Source organism: Dama dama, chromosome 5 (genome assembly GCF_033118175.1).
Source record: "Dama dama isolate Ldn47 chromosome 5, ASM3311817v1, whole genome shotgun sequence".
NCBI lineage: Eukaryota > Metazoa > Chordata > Mammalia > Artiodactyla > Cervidae > Dama > Dama dama.
The window spans coordinates 26,253,215-26,272,280 of NC_083685.1; the positions used below are offsets into that span (position 1 = coordinate 26,253,215).

Genomic DNA, 19,066 nt, shown 5'->3' on the forward strand with positions numbered 1-19,066 from the left:
AGGGTTCCCATTTGATTATGGTGGCTCCATTTCTTTAGATCAACTGATAGGCAGTGGAGATTGGGGGAGAACTCAAGATCAAGTACTTATGGAAGATCAGGCTATAGAACAGGTGAGGTGATACTACACAAGAGCCTGGGAGAAAATAGAGGTTAAGGACAGGCTTTCTTTACTTTAAAAGAAGACCTCATCTCCCCAGAGAGACAATCCCTGCTGGGACAACATCTTATCAGCCAGGCTACCCCTGTCATCAGAGCCAACGTGAACATTCTCTAGTTTAATTTTTAACTATGAAACTATGACTACAAAAAAGAGAGATGACATTTTGACACTGAATGCCCATGATATTCTTTAGACTCCGGAGAAAACTGGTTAAAATAAAATCTTCTTTGAAATTACAAAACCTGTACTTCTTGCACGTGCAATTAGGAAAAAATTGGCTTGTTAAAATACTTTTTTGGAGCTCTAATTCTGCCTGAGAAACAAAAACAGGCCTGGGAAAAAACCTGAAGTTAACTCTTATCATGTCCTTGGGACACACAGCCCACTCTATCTGGGACTCCAGCCATGAACAAATTGGTAGAATTCAAACCAAGAAAAAAAAAAAGAAGCGGCAAAGTGACATTTTAAATTTCAAGTGGAAAACTATGAGATCTCTCTGTCTAAATTTATCTGTGTCTCAGTGTGTGTCTTTGTTTTTGGATAATATGAGGTTAATTTATCAATGAACTCTATTTAAATTCAGGTTCATGTGAAGTGAAAAATATTCAATATTAAATATCTAACATTAATGTTTGTTTGCTAATCCACTTAAGACATGTCTTTAGTCATCAACATTGTGTAATACTTTTATTGTACCTAGGTTTAAGGTAAACTAAACTTGTCAACAAAGAAAGCAACTCTTTTTTTTTTTTTTGAAAGCTACTCTTTATATATATATAAATGAGATGAAAAGTTTTAGATAAACTCTATTAAAAATAGTTATATTTTAGAAATGTCTATCTAAAATTATCTCTGAAGATTGGGATAACTTAAATTTCTAGGGTTGTACTAAACTAAATGACGATAAAAGTTTATTAAATAGCTAGGTCATTTCCAAATAAAATAAGATTTTGAAACATTAATTACTGAACACTAACTTCCTCTTACAGAGAAACTAAAGAGATTTGGACTATTAATAAATACGTTTGGTGCCATCCTGAGATGTTCCCTATTAAAAAATATGTTAAAAAAAATTAAAACTGATGTTTATGTTCACCAATCTCTAAAATGCTAATATACAAGACAGTTGATGTTTGCTTAAGGAAAATAAGGTTTATATTTTTAATAACAAAAAAGATATGAGAAATAAAATTAGTCTATTAAAAAAAAAAGAAAATAAATCTAAACTTACAGATGGTTGACTATTAACTCCTGCACTGATCCATTCCCCAAAGCACACTACACATTCACAATGTTTTATAAACTCCATGTTAAGGATTGAATTGTGCACCACTCCAAGGATATGCCTAACCCCTGTACCTGTGAATATGATCTTATTCGGAAACAGGGCTTTTGCAGATGTATTCAAGACATTTTGCAAATGTATCAAGAGGAGGTCTAGGGTGGGTCCTTATCAGAGGAGGAGATGAGGACACAGACACACACGGAGGCAGGGACCCAGGGATGATGCCATATGGTGCCAGGGTTGCATCTGCAAATGGAGCGACCCCAAAGATGCCAGCAATACCAGTGGCCAAGAGAAGAGCCTGGAATGGAGTCTCCCTGGAAGCTCCAGAGAGCACAGTCCTGTCAGCACCTTGATTTCAGGCTTCCAGAACCGTGAGAGACTACATTTCTGTTCATTTAAGGCACCCAGTTGATATTCTGTTATAGCAGCCCTAGGAAATCAATACACTCTGCAATTATAAATAGCACAGGAAAGCTGCATTAGTGATTACTCTGTCTTATAAGGCTTAGTCTGTTCAAAGTAAGTATTCAAAATGTACCACAGGCTTCCCTGGTGGTCCAGTGGTTAAGAATCCACCTGCCAATGTGCAGGGGACACAGGTTCGATCGCTGACCCAGGAAGATCCCACATGTTGTGGGGCAAGTAAGCCCATGCGCCGCAACTACTGAGCCCACGCTCCAAACAAGAGAAGCCATTGCAGTGAGACCCGACCTCAGTGAAGAGCAGCCCCGGCTCTGTGCAACTAGAGAAAGCCTGCACGCGGCAACCAAGACTCAGCGCAGCCAAAAATGACTAACTAAATACAACTTTTTAAAAGTACTACAGTTTTTAACACCAAAAAAAAAAGTACTGAAATTTTAAATATATACACTATTAAATATATGCTGGAAAACATATATGCTGGAATTTTTCATATGTATTTAAAAAATTATATACCTATATAAGCACATGTGTAAATGTATAGATATAGATGGGGCTTCCCAGGTGGCACTAGTGGTAAAGAACCTGCCTGCCAATGCAGAAGATATAAGAAATGCAGGTTTGATCCCTGGGTCAGGAAGATCCCCTGCAGGAGGGCATGATACCTCACTCCAGTATCCCTGCTTGGGGAATCCCATGGACACAGGAGCCTAGCAGGCTATGGTCCGTAGGATCACAAAGAGTCAACACAACTAAAGCAGCTTAGCATGCACGCATGCATAGATATAGATACTATATAGATACAATACTATGTGTGTGTGTGTGTGTGTGTGTGTGTGTGTGTGTATAAAATTGACCCTTGAATAAAGTGGAGATTAGGGTCACCCACCCTCTACGAAGTAGAAAATCCTAAGTGTAACTTACATACTCCTCCATGGTTCCTCCATGTCTGTGGATTCAAGTAGCACTGAAGTTTTTTTTTAAATTTTATTGCTGCATAGCTGATTTACAACGTTATGTTAATGTCTACTGTACAACAAAGTGATCCAGTTATACATATACACATCCTGCTACTGCTAAGTCACTTCAGTCAGGTCCGACTCTGTACGACCCCATCCCTGGGATTCTCCAGGCAAGAACACTGGAGTGGGTTGCCATTTCCTTCTCCAACGCATAAAAGTGAAAAGCGAAAGTGAAGTTGCTCAGTCATGTCCGACTCCTCGCGACCCCATGGACTGCAGCCTACCAGGCTCCTCCGTCCATGGGATTTTCCAGGCAAGAGTACTGGAGTGGGGTCCCATTGCCTTCTCCGATATACACATACACCTTCTCATATTCTCTTCCATTCTGGTTTATCACAGGATATTGAATATAGTTCCCAGGGCTATACAGTAGGACCTTGTTGTTTATCTATTTTATATGGAATAGTTTGCATCTGCTAATTTCCAAACTCCCAAGCTATTCCCCCCACCCTATCCCCCTTGGCAACCCCAAGTCTGTTCTCTATGTCTGTGAGTCTGTCTCTGTTTCATAGATAAATTCATGTGGGTCATATTTTAGATTCCACCTATAAGTGATAACACATGGTTGCAGCTTTTACTATTGAAATAATATTGTGTATAAATGTATCCATGCAGCTCAAACCCGTGTTGTTCAATGGCCAACTGTATATAATAGATACTAGATATCTACCTATATCTAGAGCTATATATAAATACTTAGAAATCTAGAGAGAGAGAAATAGGTGGATGTGGATGGATGGATAGATAAAAGAGATGGACAGATAGATCAGATAGATAAAATGGATACATAGATAGATAGGCCTAAAATGTCCCGGGCCTGTCTCAGCTTCTGAGAAGCTCTGTTATGTCCTTCTATATACTTCTGTTTTCTTACAGCATTTTCTATCCTCCTTCCTCAGACTACACCCTCCTAAAGTGACATGGGACACAAAATAAAAGCTTCTTTCACAGACAGGGCTCTGTCCTACTGTGGACCACCAAAAGGCAGCTTTTAAAGTTCTCCTTGCTAGAAAGAAACTGCCGTTATTCCTGGCACAAGCGGCCCCTTTGCACTCCTGCAGAGACCCTGAATTTACACAGAAATACCGTCAAGGGTGAGCCCCTCCCGTTCTCTCTGAGCTGGTCTCCTCCTGCCCCTTGTGTCCTGGCTGCCCTGACAGCACCAGGCGGGCCTCCACCTCAGCGCCTCCGCCCTCAACGCCCTCCCCAGGAATTCTCTTCCCACAAACATCTCTGTGGTTCCTTCCCCTTACCTTCTTCGGGTTCCTCTCAAATGTCACCATCTTAGGGGAGGCCTGTCAGTCATCCTGCCTCACTGCTACCCTCTTTCTCTGGCATCTGTACAACAGATGTGTTACATGTATCTGTTCCTAGCACTGTGTTTAGCAAGTCTTCTTTACCTGCTTACCTATATCTAGAGGTAAATATAAATACCTAGAGATCTAAATATACATACCGAGAGATCTAAGTATCTATCTATCTCTCTGTCTAGCTATCTATTGGGCAATCCTGGTGGCTCAGTGGTAAAGAATCTGCCTGTCAATGTAGGAAACACGGGTTCTGTCTCTGATCCAAGAAGATCCCACGTGCCAAGGAGCAACTGAGCCTGTGCACCCCAACTGCTGAAGGCTTCATGCTATAGAGCCCATGCTCTGCAAGGAGAGAAGCCACTGCAAGGAGAAACCCGTGCACTGCAATGAAGAGTAGCCACAGCCGCTACAACTAGAGAGAAACCGGCACAGCAACAAAGACTCAGCACAGCCAAAAATAAATAAATAAGCAAAATTTTTTGTTTCCTTAAAATACATATATATATATATATAATATACATATACAGAGAGAAATAGATGAAGGGATAGATGGATGGAGAGATAGACATTAATAGGTAGATATTATATCTCACTCTAGCAATGATCACATGTCACATGTCTCACTACTTGACATATAGTTTCTTACATGTCCTGTTTCTACCTTCTAGGATGAAAACCCCATGAACCCCGGATCCTGTGGGTCTGTATTGTTCACTGCTCCAGTCCTCAGGGAGTGCCTGGTCCCTCTGGTGCTCAATAAATAGCAGCTGAATGAATGAATGAATCTGGGTATTTGCTTATCACTGTCTTAGACTCACTGAATGAGCAGTTGTGGGAACTTCCCTGGTGGTCCAGTGGTTAAGACTCTGGACTTCCACTGCAGGGGTTGAAGGTTCCATCCCTGGTCAAGGAACTAAGATTCTGCATGCCTCAGTGTGGCCAAAAAAAAAAAAAAAGTGATAAATGAGAGGTTGTGAACGCAAACATGTCAAGGTACAAGCAGATCATTCAGTGAGTAGTGCAGGCTTGGTGTCAGAAGACAAGTGACCCCAGGCCTCAAGTCTGAGACATGATGGGGAATGGCAAGATCCGAGACAAATGTCAGCATCTGCTGCATCCATGGAGAGCAGTGGTATTTACCTCCAATTGGTGTGGCCATACAAGAAATCAGGCCCAGTGCTTTCCTATCTTGATGTTCAAAAGAAACCAGCTATCTGGATTTATATGTGAACAGTTCTCACATTTTGTATTAGTTATCTACCATGGGAGGGCAAATTACCCTAGAAGTTAATAACTTGAAGCAAGAATGCACAGTACTATCTCACACAGTTTCCAGGAATTCAGGAGTGGTTTCACTGGGGGTTTCCGATCTAGGGCTCAAGAAACTGCAGGTAAGACATAGGCCTGACTGGGGCTGAAAGATCCACTCCCCGGTGGCTCCCTCACAAGCCAGCAAGTTCCAACTGGCTCTTTGCAGCGACGCTCAGCTCCTTGTTACATGTATCTGTTCATAGCACTGTGTTTAGTCACTAAGTCGTGTCTGACTCTTTGCGACCCCCATGGACTGTAGCCCTCCAGGCTCTGCTGTCCATGGGATTTCCCAGGCAGGAATACTGGAGTAGGTTGCCATTTCCTTTTTTAGGGGATCTTCTTGACCCAAGGATCAAACCCACCTATCCTGTGTCTCCTGCATTGGCAGGTGGATTCTTAACCACTGAACCACCACAGGAAGCCACCTATGGGAAGCCCCCATAGGGCCGTGCGTGTCTCCAGATGTGGCGACCGGCCTCCTCCAGAGTGAGTGTTCCCAGACAGCAAGGTGGAAGCCCCAGAGCCTCAGTGACTTAAGTCAGGTTACACTGTCCACTGTGACACCCTGCATTGGTTAGAAGTGAGTCACTAAGTTCGCTAGAAGTGAGTCACTAAGCCTGGCCCACATTCCAGGAAAGGGGAATTAGTTTAAGCTTTTGAAAGGAGGCGAATCAAAGGATTGTGGACTTATTTTAAAATCATCACTTCTTTTTTTGACCACTCAGATTTTGGGATTTCAGTTCCCTGACCAGGGATTGAACCCAGGCCACCCAGTGAAAGCCCAGAATCCTAATCACTAGCCACCAGGGAACTCCCAAAACCATCACATTTAAAAACCCTGGCAACTATTTCAGATGTACAGCATGTTGTGATTCCCCCCACCCAGAGTAGGACAAACACCTATGAAGGCTGGATTTGTTCATGGACCATCAAAGTGTCCCCTCTACACCATTCCGATCTTTAGAAGAAACAGATCAAAGAACCATAGGGTATGAATCTATACAATTCTCTCCCTTTTGATTTTAAGGAAGACAATTTCTGTGCTAATGCTATGAGCTAACATATAATCTATGCATCCTTGTGCTCCCAGTGCAGAATATTGGCTGTCAGATAAAATATCTCATTTGATAAGTTTCCAATATTCATCAGCTGGATTGATGAATGAATTCGATAATGAAATTTTTATGAATAACTTCCATTCAGTTTAGTTCAGTCGCTCAGTCGTGTCCAACTCTTTGTGATCTCATGAATTGCAGCACGCTAGGCCTCCCTGTCCATCACCAACTCCTGGATTCTACTCAAATTCATGCCTATCGAGTTGGTGATGCCATCCAGTCATCTCATCCTCTGTCGTCCCTTTCTCCTCCTGCCCCCAATCCCTCCCAGCCTCATGGTCTTTTCCAATGAGTCAACTCTTAACATGAGGTGGCCAAAGTATTGGAGTTTCAGCTTCAGCATCAGTCCTTCCAGTGAACATCCAGGACTGATCTCCTTTAGGATGGACCGGTTGGATCTCCTTGCAGTCCAAGGGACTCTCAAGAGTCTCCTCCAACACCACAGTTCAAAAGCATCAATTCTTCGGCGCTCAGCTTTCTTCACAGTCCAACTCTCACATCCATACATGATCACTGGAAAAACCATAGCCTTGACTAGACGGACCTTTGTTGGCAAAGTAATGTCTCTGCTTTTTAATATGCTATCTAGATTGGTCATAACTTTCCTTCCAAGGAGTAAGCGTCTTTTAATTCCATGGCTGCAATCACCATCTGCAGTGATTCTGGAGCTCAAGAAAATAAAGTCTGACACTGTTTCCACTGTTTCCCCATCTATTTGCCATGAAGTGACGGGACCAGATGCCATGATCTTAGTTTTCTGAATGTTGAGCTTTGAGCCAACTTTTTCACTCTCCTCTTTCACTTTCATCAAGAGGCTCTTTAGTTCCTCTTCACTTTCTGCCATAAGGGTGGTGTCATCTGCATAGCTGAGGTTATTGATATTTCTCCCGGCAATCTTGATTCCAGCTTGTGCTTCTTCCAGCCCAGCGTTTCTCATGATGTACTCTGCATATAATAAATAAGCAGGGTGACAATATACAGCCTTGATGTACTCCTTTTCCTATTTGGAACCAGTCTGTTGTTCCATGTCCAGTTCTAACTGTTGCTTCCTGACCTGCATACAGGTTTCTCAAGAGGCAGGTCAGGTGGTCTGGTATTCCCACCTCTTGAAGAATTTTCCACAGTTTATTGTGATCCACACAATGGAAGGCTTTGGCATAGTCAATAAAGCAGAAATAGATGTTTTCTGGAATGCTCTTGCTTTTTCGACGATCCAGCGGATGTCGGCAATTTGATCTCTGGTTCCTCTGCCTTTTCTAAAACCAGCTTGAACATCTGGAAGTTCACGGTTCACATATTGCTGAAGCCTGGCTTGGAGAATTTTGAGCATTACTTTACTAGCGTGTGAGATGAGTGCAATTGTGCGGTAGCGTGAGCATTCTTTGGGATTGCCTTTCTTAGGGATTGGAATGAAAACTGACCTTTTCCAGTCCTGTGGCCACTGCTGAGTTTTCTAAATTTGCTGGCATATTGAGTGCAGCACTTTCACAGCATCGTCTTTCAGGATTTGAAACAGCTCAACTAGAATTCCATCACCTCCACTAGCTTTGTTCGTAGTGATGCTTTCTAAGGCCCACTTGACTTCACATTCCAAGATGTCTGACTCTAGGTGAGTGATCACACCATCGTGATTATCTGGGTCGTGAAGATCTTTTTTTGTACAGTTCTTCTGTGTATTCTTGCCACCTCTTGTTAATATTTTCTGCTTCTGTTAGGTCCATACCATTTCTGTCCTTTATCGAACCCATCTTTGCATGAAATGTTCCCTTGGTATCTCTAATTTTCTTGAAGAGATCTCTAGTCTTTCCCATTCTGTTTTCCTCTATTTCTTTGCATTGATTGCTGAGGAAGGCTTTCTTATTGGTCTGCAAAGTAAAAAAAATTGATGGAAATTGCACAAATAGAAAATTTGGGGGACTTTCTTGGTGGTCCAGTGGTTAAGACTCCATGCTTCCAATGCAAGTGCTGTGGGTTTGATCCCTGGTCAGGGAAATAAGATCCCACATGCCATGTGGCATGGCATAAAAAAAAAGGATTCCCAGGTGATTCACGTGTACAGTCACATCTGGGAAGCGATGTCAAAAAAAGAAAACCTTGACCCCATAGGTGGTTAACGTTTAAGTTATCTGCTTTGTGATTAGTCTTTGATATGAAATAGCATTATTTAAATTCTACTGTTTTATATTTAAATTACTATTATTTTTATTAGATTATAATGTTGCTGTTTCTGATGACTCTCTCTGTATTCAGAAAGAATTCAGAGCAATTCACTCAATAATTCAACAAAAATTCACTGTGTTCCCATTCAGTGTCAGTCACTGAATATCTTGAACATGATGACAAATGAGGCACTTAGCTTATTCTAGTGAGGAAAAGAAAGATTTTAGAAAAGCAAGCATGTGAATAATTAAGCAAGGTATTTTCAGTAGTGGTAAGTGTTCTGGGGAAAATAGAATAGTGCCTGAGATGGGGAATGGCTGGTGTGGTGGGACCACCTTTGAAAGGGTGATCAGGATGGGCCTCTTGGAGGAGGTGGCCTTTGAGCTGTGACCTGAAGAGTAAGAATGAGCCAGTCAGGCAAAGATGTGGAGACAGAGCATTTTAGGCAGAGGATCAGTAAGTGCAAAGGCCCTGGGGTAGGAATGAACTTGGCCAAGGTAAGGTTCAGAAAGGTTTGTGTGGCTGTCATGGGATTACAATGAGAGAGGCTTGAGATGGACTAGAGGGGTAGGCACACGATAGGTCATACAGGGCCTGGCCATGGACTTCATGTATCTGAGTATAACAGATAGGAAACGGTTACAGAGATTAAGAAGGGAGAAGGATGGTCTGATGTTTTCAGAAGGTTGTTCTGTACCTCTTGGTAGGATGCACTGCGAAGGACATAGCATCACTGCTAGGGTGTCCTGACCCAAACTGCATACCCTGAATCTTAGTCCTGAGGAAATATGAGACACATCCAAATGGCAGGACAGTCTACAAAGTAACTGGACTATTAAATACCCAGCCAGAGACAAAGAGGAAGGTACTGCCCTGGATTAAAAGAGACTAGACAGAAAGAAAGAAAGACAGATACCATGTGATATCACTTATAAGTGGAATCTAAAATACGACACAAATGAATCTATCCATGAAACAGAAGCAAGAGTCATGCACATAGAGAACAGACTGGTGGCAGCCAAGGGGAAGGGGGCTGGGGGATGGATGGAGTGGGAGGTTGGAATGGATAAACAAGGTCCATCTGGGGAATTCCCTGGCAGTCTAGTGATTAGGACTCTGGGCTTTCACTGCTGAAGGCCCAGTGTCAATCCCTGATTAGGAAACTAAGATCCTGCAAGCTGTGTGGCATGGGCAAAACAAAAACAAAACACACACACACATGCAAAACAAGGTCCAACTGTAAGTACAGAGAACTATAGTCAATATCCTATGATAAATCATAATGGAAAAGAATATTTTTAAATGTATATATATATATATGGAATCACTTTGTTGTATAGCAGAAATTAACAAAATATTGTAAATCAACTATATTTCAGTTAAAAAGAAGAGAGACTGGACAGGTCAACATAATGTGTGATCCTGAAGAGTACTGTACCAGATAAGGGCAGGAGGGAGACAAATGCCATTTAAGTCCTGTACATTAAATAGAATTGTAACAATTTGAATTTCCTAATTTTGCCAAGTGTGCAGTGGTTATATAATAGAATGTCCTTAAGTTTTGTTTTTGTTTTTTAAACTACAGCCTGCTTTCTGAGGAGAAAGCAAGCATATTCATCTATTTATTTATATTTATTTTTATTTATGTATTTATTTGGCTGCATTGGGTCTTAACTGCAGCATGCAGAATCTATAGTTCCGTGACCAGGAATTGAACCTGGACCCCTGTCTTAGGAGTGCAGAGTTGTATCCTGGACCACCAGGGAAGTCCCATCCTGAGGTTCTAAACAATAGACAGAGAGGGGTGTTCTGTGTGCTATTTACTGTCAAACATGGCAGTGGAAAAAAAATCATATATATATATATATATATATATATACACACACACACACACATATATGATCTATAGAAGAATCATGTATGTACGATATATATATACATTGATAGAAGGTTAGGATGATAAAGACAAATGATCAACTAAACAATATTAACATTTGGGGAAACCAGAGGTAATAGATGCTGAAATTTCTCGTACGGTTTTTGTAACTCTTTTTTGCATTTGACAATTTTGTACTGACAACAATTAAGTGGAGGTTAAGCATAGGCTTGCAATCCACACTGGATGACCAAGACAAGAAAGACCTCTGTAAAATGCAAACAAACCAATCACCTGGGAATTCTGTCTAGGTGGCTGGTTCAAGAAGAGTTAATACGCCTGGTTTGGCAAACTTCCCTTTAGCTTTTTTGTCAGAAGAAAATTTTTTTTAAATAACAAAAGGTATATACATGATATTCTCACCACCCAGAATTATATAATGGTTAATAGGCTTTCATACTTGTTTCGATCACTTTTTAGAAAGAAGAAATACAACATTGTAAATAAAGTTAAAATCTTCTTTGACCTCTTTGGCCAGATTCCATCATATTCCTTTTTACCACTATGAAGCAATAGCCATCGGAACTCAGCCTATATCCTTGCAGTCAATTAAAAAAAAAAAAAAAAAGAATGTACATATGTCCAAGAGTTAATGGTTTTTTATGTGTTTGTAAAAAACTTACCTAAACAATGTTATAATATATATGTATAGCCTCTATAAAATTAAAGACTTTTTAAAGCTATCATCACATCTTCCTTCAACTTGCTTCTTTTCTCAGTATTAGCTTTTTGAGATCTACCTAACCATGTTGATTCAATGACTTTCTGTACAGTAAACCCATAGTACAGATATATTTTATTTATAAATTTTCCTGTTGATGGACATGTACCTAAGTTTCACCTTTTGTTATTGTAAGAGAGAAGACTCTTGAGAGACCCTTGGACTGCAAGGAGATCAAATCAGTCAATCCTAAAGGAAATCAATCCTGGATATTCATTGGGGGGACTGATGCTAAAGCTTAAGCTCCAATACTGTGGCCACCTGATGCAAAGAGCTAACTCATTGGAAAAGGCCCTGATGCTGGGAAAGATTGAAGACAGGACAAGAAGGGGATGACAGAGGACGAGATGGTTGGATGGCATCACCAACTCAACAGACATAAGTTTGAGCAAACTCTGGGACATGGTGAAGGACAGGGAAGCCTGGCGGGCTGCAGTTAACGGGGTCTCAAAGAATCAGGCATGACTGAGCATCTGGATAACAACAACAACAACTATAAAAAACGTTGCAGTGAGCCTCCTGATACTTGTTTCCTTGGGCATATGTGTGAACTGAAGTCTAGGACAGCTCCCTAAAAATGGAAATAAAGCCATGGACATTTATGTGTGTTTTACCAGCTTCTATCTTCCCAAGTGGCCAAGCCAATTTACATGCCCACCAGCAGCATCAAGATCTGCTTGGTGTTTTCCTGAGGGTTCTTGGGGGCACTTGGATTTGAGTTCCCAGCAGGCAGGTTCTCAGATGTGTTGTGCCCAATTTGCGTCACTTAGATTCCCAGCAGACCTGCCAGCAAACATGCTCAGGACTGCGTGGCTAACTCCTTGGCCATTTGGGTTCTCTTTGCTCTGGGAAGAGTCCCCATGGGGGAATCTTTTCTGGGGAACTTAACTATCCTGATAGGGCCATTAGCTGCCTGCTCTTACTGTCAGCCATGGATGCTTGGTTGGGGAGGAGCAGGGGGCGGGTGGGGGCAGGTGGGGGAGGGTGGGGAACCAACATAGTAGTTTAAGAATCTGGGTTGATTCATGTTGAGGTTTGACAGAGAACAGCAAAATTCTGTAACGCAATTATCCTTCAATAAAAAATAAATTAATAAAGAAAAAGAATCTGCAGATGGCATAGAGAACAGACTAATCCACATGGGATGGGGGAGTTGGAAGAAGAGAGCCAGGGCAGAATGGAGAGAGTAGCATGGAAACATACACACAAGCGTATGTAAAATAGATAGCCAGTGGGAATTTGCAGTATGACTCAGGAAACTCACACCCTGAGAGGGTGGGATGGGCTAGGAGGTGGGAGGGAGATGGAAGGGGGACAGAATATATGTATACCTATGGTTGGTTCATGTTGATTATGGCAAAAACCAACACAATATTGTAAAGCAATTATCCTTCAATTAAAAAATAAATGAATTTAAAAATTTTTATACTTTAAAAAAACGTATCTGGGGCAGGGACTTCCCTGGTGGTCCAGTGGTTAAGCTTCTGCTCTCCAAATGCAAGGGGTAGGGGTTCAATCCCTGGGTGGGACCTAAGAGTTATTTATTTTGGAGGCTGCAGCATGAAATAAATTAATAAATAAACCCTAGCATTAACTATAGTCATCAGGTTGTGCCTTACATCCCTTAAAAAAAGAAAAGAATCTGTGGCTGTCCAGACAAATGTCAAAAGTTGGCCTTATATTTACGCTGTGAGATTGGAGGACTGCATTCAGCCATCTTGCTGAAAGCAAAGGAATGTTAATAAACCTATACTTGTTGAGCTTGAGGTAGTCTCACTTCCTATCTCTGACGAAGATGAGAGGTGGCCCCAACAGATTAAGTTTTATGCGTGGTAAGTTGTCTGGACCCTTGATAGCCTTATCCCTGCAAGCGCCTGGAACCTAGTCATTGATTGCATCCTATTTGTCACTAAGATGAAAAGAGCTGCCAAGGTTGGACACACTAAATTTCATCATCCTTTTTGCAGAATAAGGCCACAAAAGCTGCTGACCACTTAGATGTTCTAAAGAAAAGGTGGCTGGCTTTCTACTTCTGGTAAGTTCCCGACTGATAACGGGGGCGCCGGGATGGAGCGGGAGGGGAAGGGGGATGGGGCGACCCGCACCCCAACATGGCGCCCGCCCCGGGCCTGCGTGCCGTGTTTGTACGCGGGGGCAGGGCCTTTGTGTGGGCCACCCCGCGAGTTTCCCGCCCAAGGGGGCCTCGGCTTCTCCTCCTAGTTCTGTTCCCGCGGTGGCAGCAGGGCGCGCCGCGTCGCCGTCCGCGCATGCGCGCGCGCGAACCCGCCCCCGGGCTGGCGCACATGGCCTCGTGGGCCGGCGTGCGTGCGCGCGACCGCGTTGCCTCCCTCTCCCGGTGCGCCTAGAGCCTCTCCCTTACGCGCCAGGCCGACGGGTGGGGCCGCCGAAGCTTGGGCGGCCTGCGTGCGCGCGCGCGTCGGGCCACGTGGGAGCGGCGCGGCGCCGTTGCCCCGCCCTTCCTCGGCGCGCGCCGGCGTCGGCTGCGTCTCCGGGCATTTGAATTGCGCTTCCGCCATCTTTCCAGCCCTCAGTCAGACGGGCGCGGAGACGCTTCTGGAAGGTAGTGGGGACGGGGCGGGGGCCGTGGGGCTGGAGTGGGGGCGGGTGTTGGGGGGTCCAGGTAGCGGCGGGAGGCGGCCATGAGCAGGCGGTTTACCGAGTCCTCTGGGCGGAGAGTTCTTCTCTCTCCCCTGCCGCGGAGGCCGTGAGGGCGCCGGGACGCGAGCTGCGGTGGGTCGGGCGGACTGTCGGTGCGGAGGGGTGGCCGGCGTACCGGCCGCTGGGGAGGAGGGGAGATGCGGCCGGGCGGAGGGCCGAAGGGCGGCTTGGGGGTAGGGCCGTGGGACGGACAGGATGGCGCGGCCTGGCCGCTGGCGGTGACCAGGCGCTTTCCGCGCCTCGGCCTCCACGCCGAGCGGGCCTCTTCTCCGCTCGGTCTCCGCTTCGAGCGGTGCACGCCACGATCCGGTGGCCGAGGAGTCCTGCTGGAGAGCGATGCCACCATCGCCATCGCGCTCTCTTCGGCCCCCGCCCACCCGCATGTGTGTGTACTGGCGGTAGGAGGTGGGATGCGGGCGGCCGGGCTTTTCGGTGGAGGCCTTTGTGGGCCTGGGCACGTGGGGCGGGTCTGGCCATGCGGCCCCCGGCCCGCGCCGCCGTGCAGCGGGCCTTACTTCTTTTTCCTTTCCTCGCAGTAACATCGCGATGGCTGCCCAAGGAGAACCCCAAGTTCAGTTCAAAGTAGGTAACGCTCGTGAGTTGGGGGTGTGCTGCAGTGAACACGAAGGGCTCTGAAGGAGAGGCAGCTTTGGGGGGGCACTCTAGTCCAGACAGTCTTATTTGCAGTATCTCCTTTATGACCGCAAGCGCGTGCGGACGGCCTGCTTCGTCAGCCAACGTGCTCCTGCTGCGGCAGTGCCTTCGGTCCCCCCGATAACGAGATGGGGGTGCTGGCCCCACCCTGCGGACAGGGAAGCAGGGCTCAGAAAGTTTCGCTGATTCAAGTCGTTCGTTAGATGGGACAGGGCCGCTTGATTAAGGTTCTTTGTTGTCAGTGTATTTAGGTAGTATATAAACTTTTGTTGTGTAAGTTAAATTGTGCAGAAAATCTTAACAGCGTCATAATCCTGGGGTCCTGAAGTGTTACATGTTTTGGCGTTTACTTCAAAAATTTGGTTTCCGACAGCTTGTTTTGGTTGGTGATGGTGGTACTGGAAAAACTACATTCGTGAAGCGTCATCTGACTGGTGAATTTGAGAAGAAGTATGTAGGTATGTGGGGGGAACCATTTGTGGACATGTGTGTAAAATATTTGCGTTCCATTGACTAACTTGCAATCCCTATGTTCCAGCTACCTTGGGTGTTGAGGTCCATCCTCTTGTGTTCCATACCAACAGAGGACCTATTAAGTTCAATGTATGGGATACAGCTGGTCAGGAGAAATTTGGTGGACTGAGAGATGGCTATTATATACAAGGTAGGTATCTGATTTGTAACAAGTTTTTGAGAGGATTTGTAGCTTAGTCTCCAGGGTTACTTAGGAATAGATCTACTCAAGTAAAGATGTTGGTAATGCTGACTGAATTGGAAATTATGTGATTCAATTCAATTCAAAACATGTACTGACTCCAGGGAGTTGACCATTTGAGGGGAGGAAAATTTTGTGAAGGTTGTCTTGTGCCATTTGATTGATTACATGCTTGTGTCATGATAAGGCCCTGTTTTGAAATACACTGTATAGTTTTAAGTTGAGGCTCTTAATTTGAAGACAGTAAGCAACAGACAGCTGTTGCTACAGCTTCAGTAGAAGTTTATGTTTGGGCATATGTTTGGTGGTTGCCAATAATTATTTCTTGTGCATTGTTAAAAAGGTAGTGAACCTTTTGATGGGCTTCCTTGGTGGCATAGTGGTAAAGAAAGAACTCTTATGCCAATGCAGGAGACACAAGTTCGATCCCTGGGTCAGGAAGGAAATGGCAAACCAGTCCAGTTTTCTTGCCTGGGAACTCCCATGGACAGAGGATCCTGGTGGGCTAGTCCATGGGGTTGCAAAAGAGTCAGACATGACTTATGGACTAAGACAACAACGACCTATTTGATACTGGGCCAGAGGAGCTAGGCTTTCTATCTTATAAAATGCTGTTACAAGACCAGCTGATTTCTCTTTGATTGTACTAGATTTTGCAGAGTATTTTTTTGAAAATGTTTGATTTTAAATTTAAAAAGACAAAGTAAATAAATGCTTGTTAAACTGAGCGAAAAAGATGAACAGAAAATACTCATCTAACACTCTTGCTCATTTGATGAAAATTGTTGGAAACCTTTCCATGTCTTTTGCTTTTACTTGAGTTCATATAAATGCAAGGGTCTTCTCCCCTCCCCCCATCCCCAAATTCTTTAGTTAAAAATCCATAATATATTATGCTAAGCAGCTTTATCATGGCTGTTTTTCAAAGGATAGATTTCTAGATACTTAGAATATGGGAGGTGAATTCTGAAATGGTGCTGTTATCATTGATCAACTTTAGATACATTCTGAGGCTGAGACAGTTTATGAAGTATTGTAGATGGAAAGATTAAATAGAAATGGTAAGCATTTTTCTTTATGTAGTAAATTCACAGGCATGTACTGATCACTGTGAATATTTCTTTCAGCTCAGTGTGCCATTATAATGTTTGATGTAACATCAAGAGTTACTTACAAGAATGTGCCTAACTGGCATAGAGATCTGGTACGAGTGTGTGAGAACATCCCAATTGTGTTGTGTGGCAACAAAGTGGATATTAAGGACAGAAAGGTTAAGGCAAAGTCAATTGTCTTCCACCGAAAGAAGAATCTTCAGGTATGTTTCTTAAAGCTTATAGAATTTTAATTCTTTAGTTAAAATTATGATGCAAGTCCATTACAGTGATTTATTAATGTGTTTGATGTATGGGTTTTTAAAATTAACTCACCATTCTTTTAAACAGTACTATGACATTTCTGCCAAAAGTAACTACAACTTTGAAAAGCCCTTCCTCTGGCTTGCTAGAAAATTGATTGGAGACCCTAACTTGGAGTTTGTCGCCATGCCTGCTCTTGCCCCGCCAGAGGTGGTCATGGACCCAGCCTTGGCAGCACAGTACGAGCACGATTTAGAGGTATGGTGTTTATGTCTCAGTGATGAATGCTTTTAGATTCCTGGTGCTTTTCATCTGGAGCATTGTAACATTTCCATCTCTTTGTCTAGGTTGCTCAGACAACTGCTCTCCCGGATGAAGATGATGACCTGTGAGAAAGTGAAGCTGGGGCCCAGCGTCAGAAGTCTAGTTTTATAGGCAACTGTCCTGTGATGTCAGTGGTGCAGCGTGTTTGCCACTTTATTATATAGCTAAGCAGAACATGTGCTTAATCTTTGGATGCTGAAGGAGATGGATGGGCTTTGGAGTGAATGTGGCAGTTTAAAAAAAAAAAATACCTTCATTTTTTGGACCTGCATATTTAGGTGTTTTGGAACACAGTTGTTTCCTCCTTGAGTTTCAAATATAAGACTGCTATAGTCACATGACAATATTGAGAGGTGGAATCTTGTTTGTTACTGTCATTCCCATTCCTTTTCGTTTAGAATCAGAATAAAGTTGTATTTCAAATATCTAAGCAAGTGAACTCATCCCTTGTTTAAATGAGTATTTTAAAACCGCTAACAGGGAAAGTTGTGCCATGTTACTATTTGAATTGCCTTTGCTATTACCACTTAACTTGATGTCTTTGGGTTAAATGCTCCTAATTTTTTGTATACTTGAATCATTTCACATAAACGTAATGACAAGTCAACAGTATTGTATTTGATAAGAGGTGTAAGTACTATCAATAGTTAGGCTAAAATAACACCAACCCCACCTGCCTTTGGGCTTAGGTAGTGTCACCTAGGGATGAGATTTATGTGACCTGTCAAAGGTGGTACCTGTTTCAGATGTTTCAAACAGATATCTTAATTATATTTGCATCTTATGGCAGAAGTAACCATTTTCTAATGTAGAGCTTGTCAAAGTCCAATGAAATCATACAAATGGTTGCAGGAACTTGAGGGACATCTCGTCTGTTAAATATGAATATAATTGTGCATTTACTTTTGTTTTTTTTGATGTTACATGTTTAATGTAAAGTTGGCATTCTAGGAAGATGTTCCATGTTTACCTGCTGTTAAGTACTCCCCAGCTTTAAAGGTTATCAAAGATTAAGGATTTCAATGGATATATCACAGCTTTGGTGATTTTTCTCTCCCCAAAGAATTTTTCTGGGGTGGTGCAAGAACACCACAGGATGCTGCAGCATAAAAGTAGGTCTTAGGTAAGCCTCTCAGTGATGTGAACAGACTGCCAAACTTTCAGTAGATTAACCACTTAACGTTGTATGGTTTCCACATGTAAACATGAATTGGGTCTGTCTTGCCTGAGTTTGATCTCACTGACACCATACTGTAGCAATTAGAAATCAAGACGAGCTATTTTCCTCTTGTAAGTACTACTGTACTATAGTTCAGTTTACCAAAGTTCTTTAGATGTCCAATTATCCTTAAATGATTACTTTCCTACCTAGAAGTAGGGAAGGATCCTTTTTAAGTATATGGAAAAATCGACTGTAAAGGGTAAAATTGGATACATTTTAATTTGTTAAAATATTGAATAAATATTAATAGATTCACTTACAGATTTGAATTGATGTATATGCTATGCTATATTCAGTTCAGAACCACACTTTAACAGATACGAAGTTTCCCATGATCAGATGAAATCTTTCATTGAGATACATGAGGGATATGTATTTGTAACCTTATGTAGAATGCCAGTATGACTAATACTCTGAAGCCTAAATGTAACAGTAAAATTTTGGGAGCTACTTGGAGGTGGGAGAGAATTTGAGTCATTCTTGGAAGAAAATTGCAAAATATACTGCTTCTACTTTGCCTGGATTTTCTGGATCATCTGGTGTTAATTACCTTGTGGGGGATGCATTTCTCTGTCTAGTTCACACAAATGGGGAAATTTCCCCTTCAATTTCAAATCTGGTGTGTAATGGGAGGAGCCTACAGTTGAAAGCCAAGTTGGTATTAGCTTATTA

The 19,066-nt window shown here is 42.9% G+C and overlaps 1 protein-coding gene across 1 annotated transcript; it reads left to right on the forward strand.

The window, feature by feature from the left end:
• Positions 1–13,907: 13,907 nt before the first annotated feature.
• RAN (RAN, member RAS oncogene family) lies at positions 13,908–18,655 on the forward strand. The gene is made up of 7 exons (XM_061142132.1): positions 13,908–14,026; positions 14,661–14,706; positions 15,152–15,236; positions 15,317–15,442; positions 16,621–16,808; positions 16,936–17,106; positions 17,196–18,655. The coding sequence occupies exons 2-7, from the start codon at positions 14,671–14,673 to the stop codon at positions 17,238–17,240; spliced, it is 651 nt and encodes a 216-aa protein (XP_060998115.1). The 5' UTR covers positions 13,908–14,026; positions 14,661–14,670; the 3' UTR covers positions 17,241–18,655.
• The last annotated feature ends 411 nt before the right edge of the window (positions 18,656–19,066 follow it).

Excerpts from the sequence above, each read along its gene's own strand:
- RAN (XM_061142132.1), top strand. The coding sequence starts at position 14,671 with ATGGCTGCCCAAGGAGAACCCCAAGTTCAGTTCAAA. Across the intron at positions 16,809-16,935 it reads ACCGAAAGAAGAATCTTCAG|TACTATGACATTTCTGCCAA; the intron begins GTATGTTTCTTA and ends TCTTTTAAACAG. Across the intron at positions 17,107-17,195 it reads AGTACGAGCACGATTTAGAG|GTTGCTCAGACAACTGCTCT; the intron begins GTATGGTGTTTA and ends CTCTTTGTCTAG.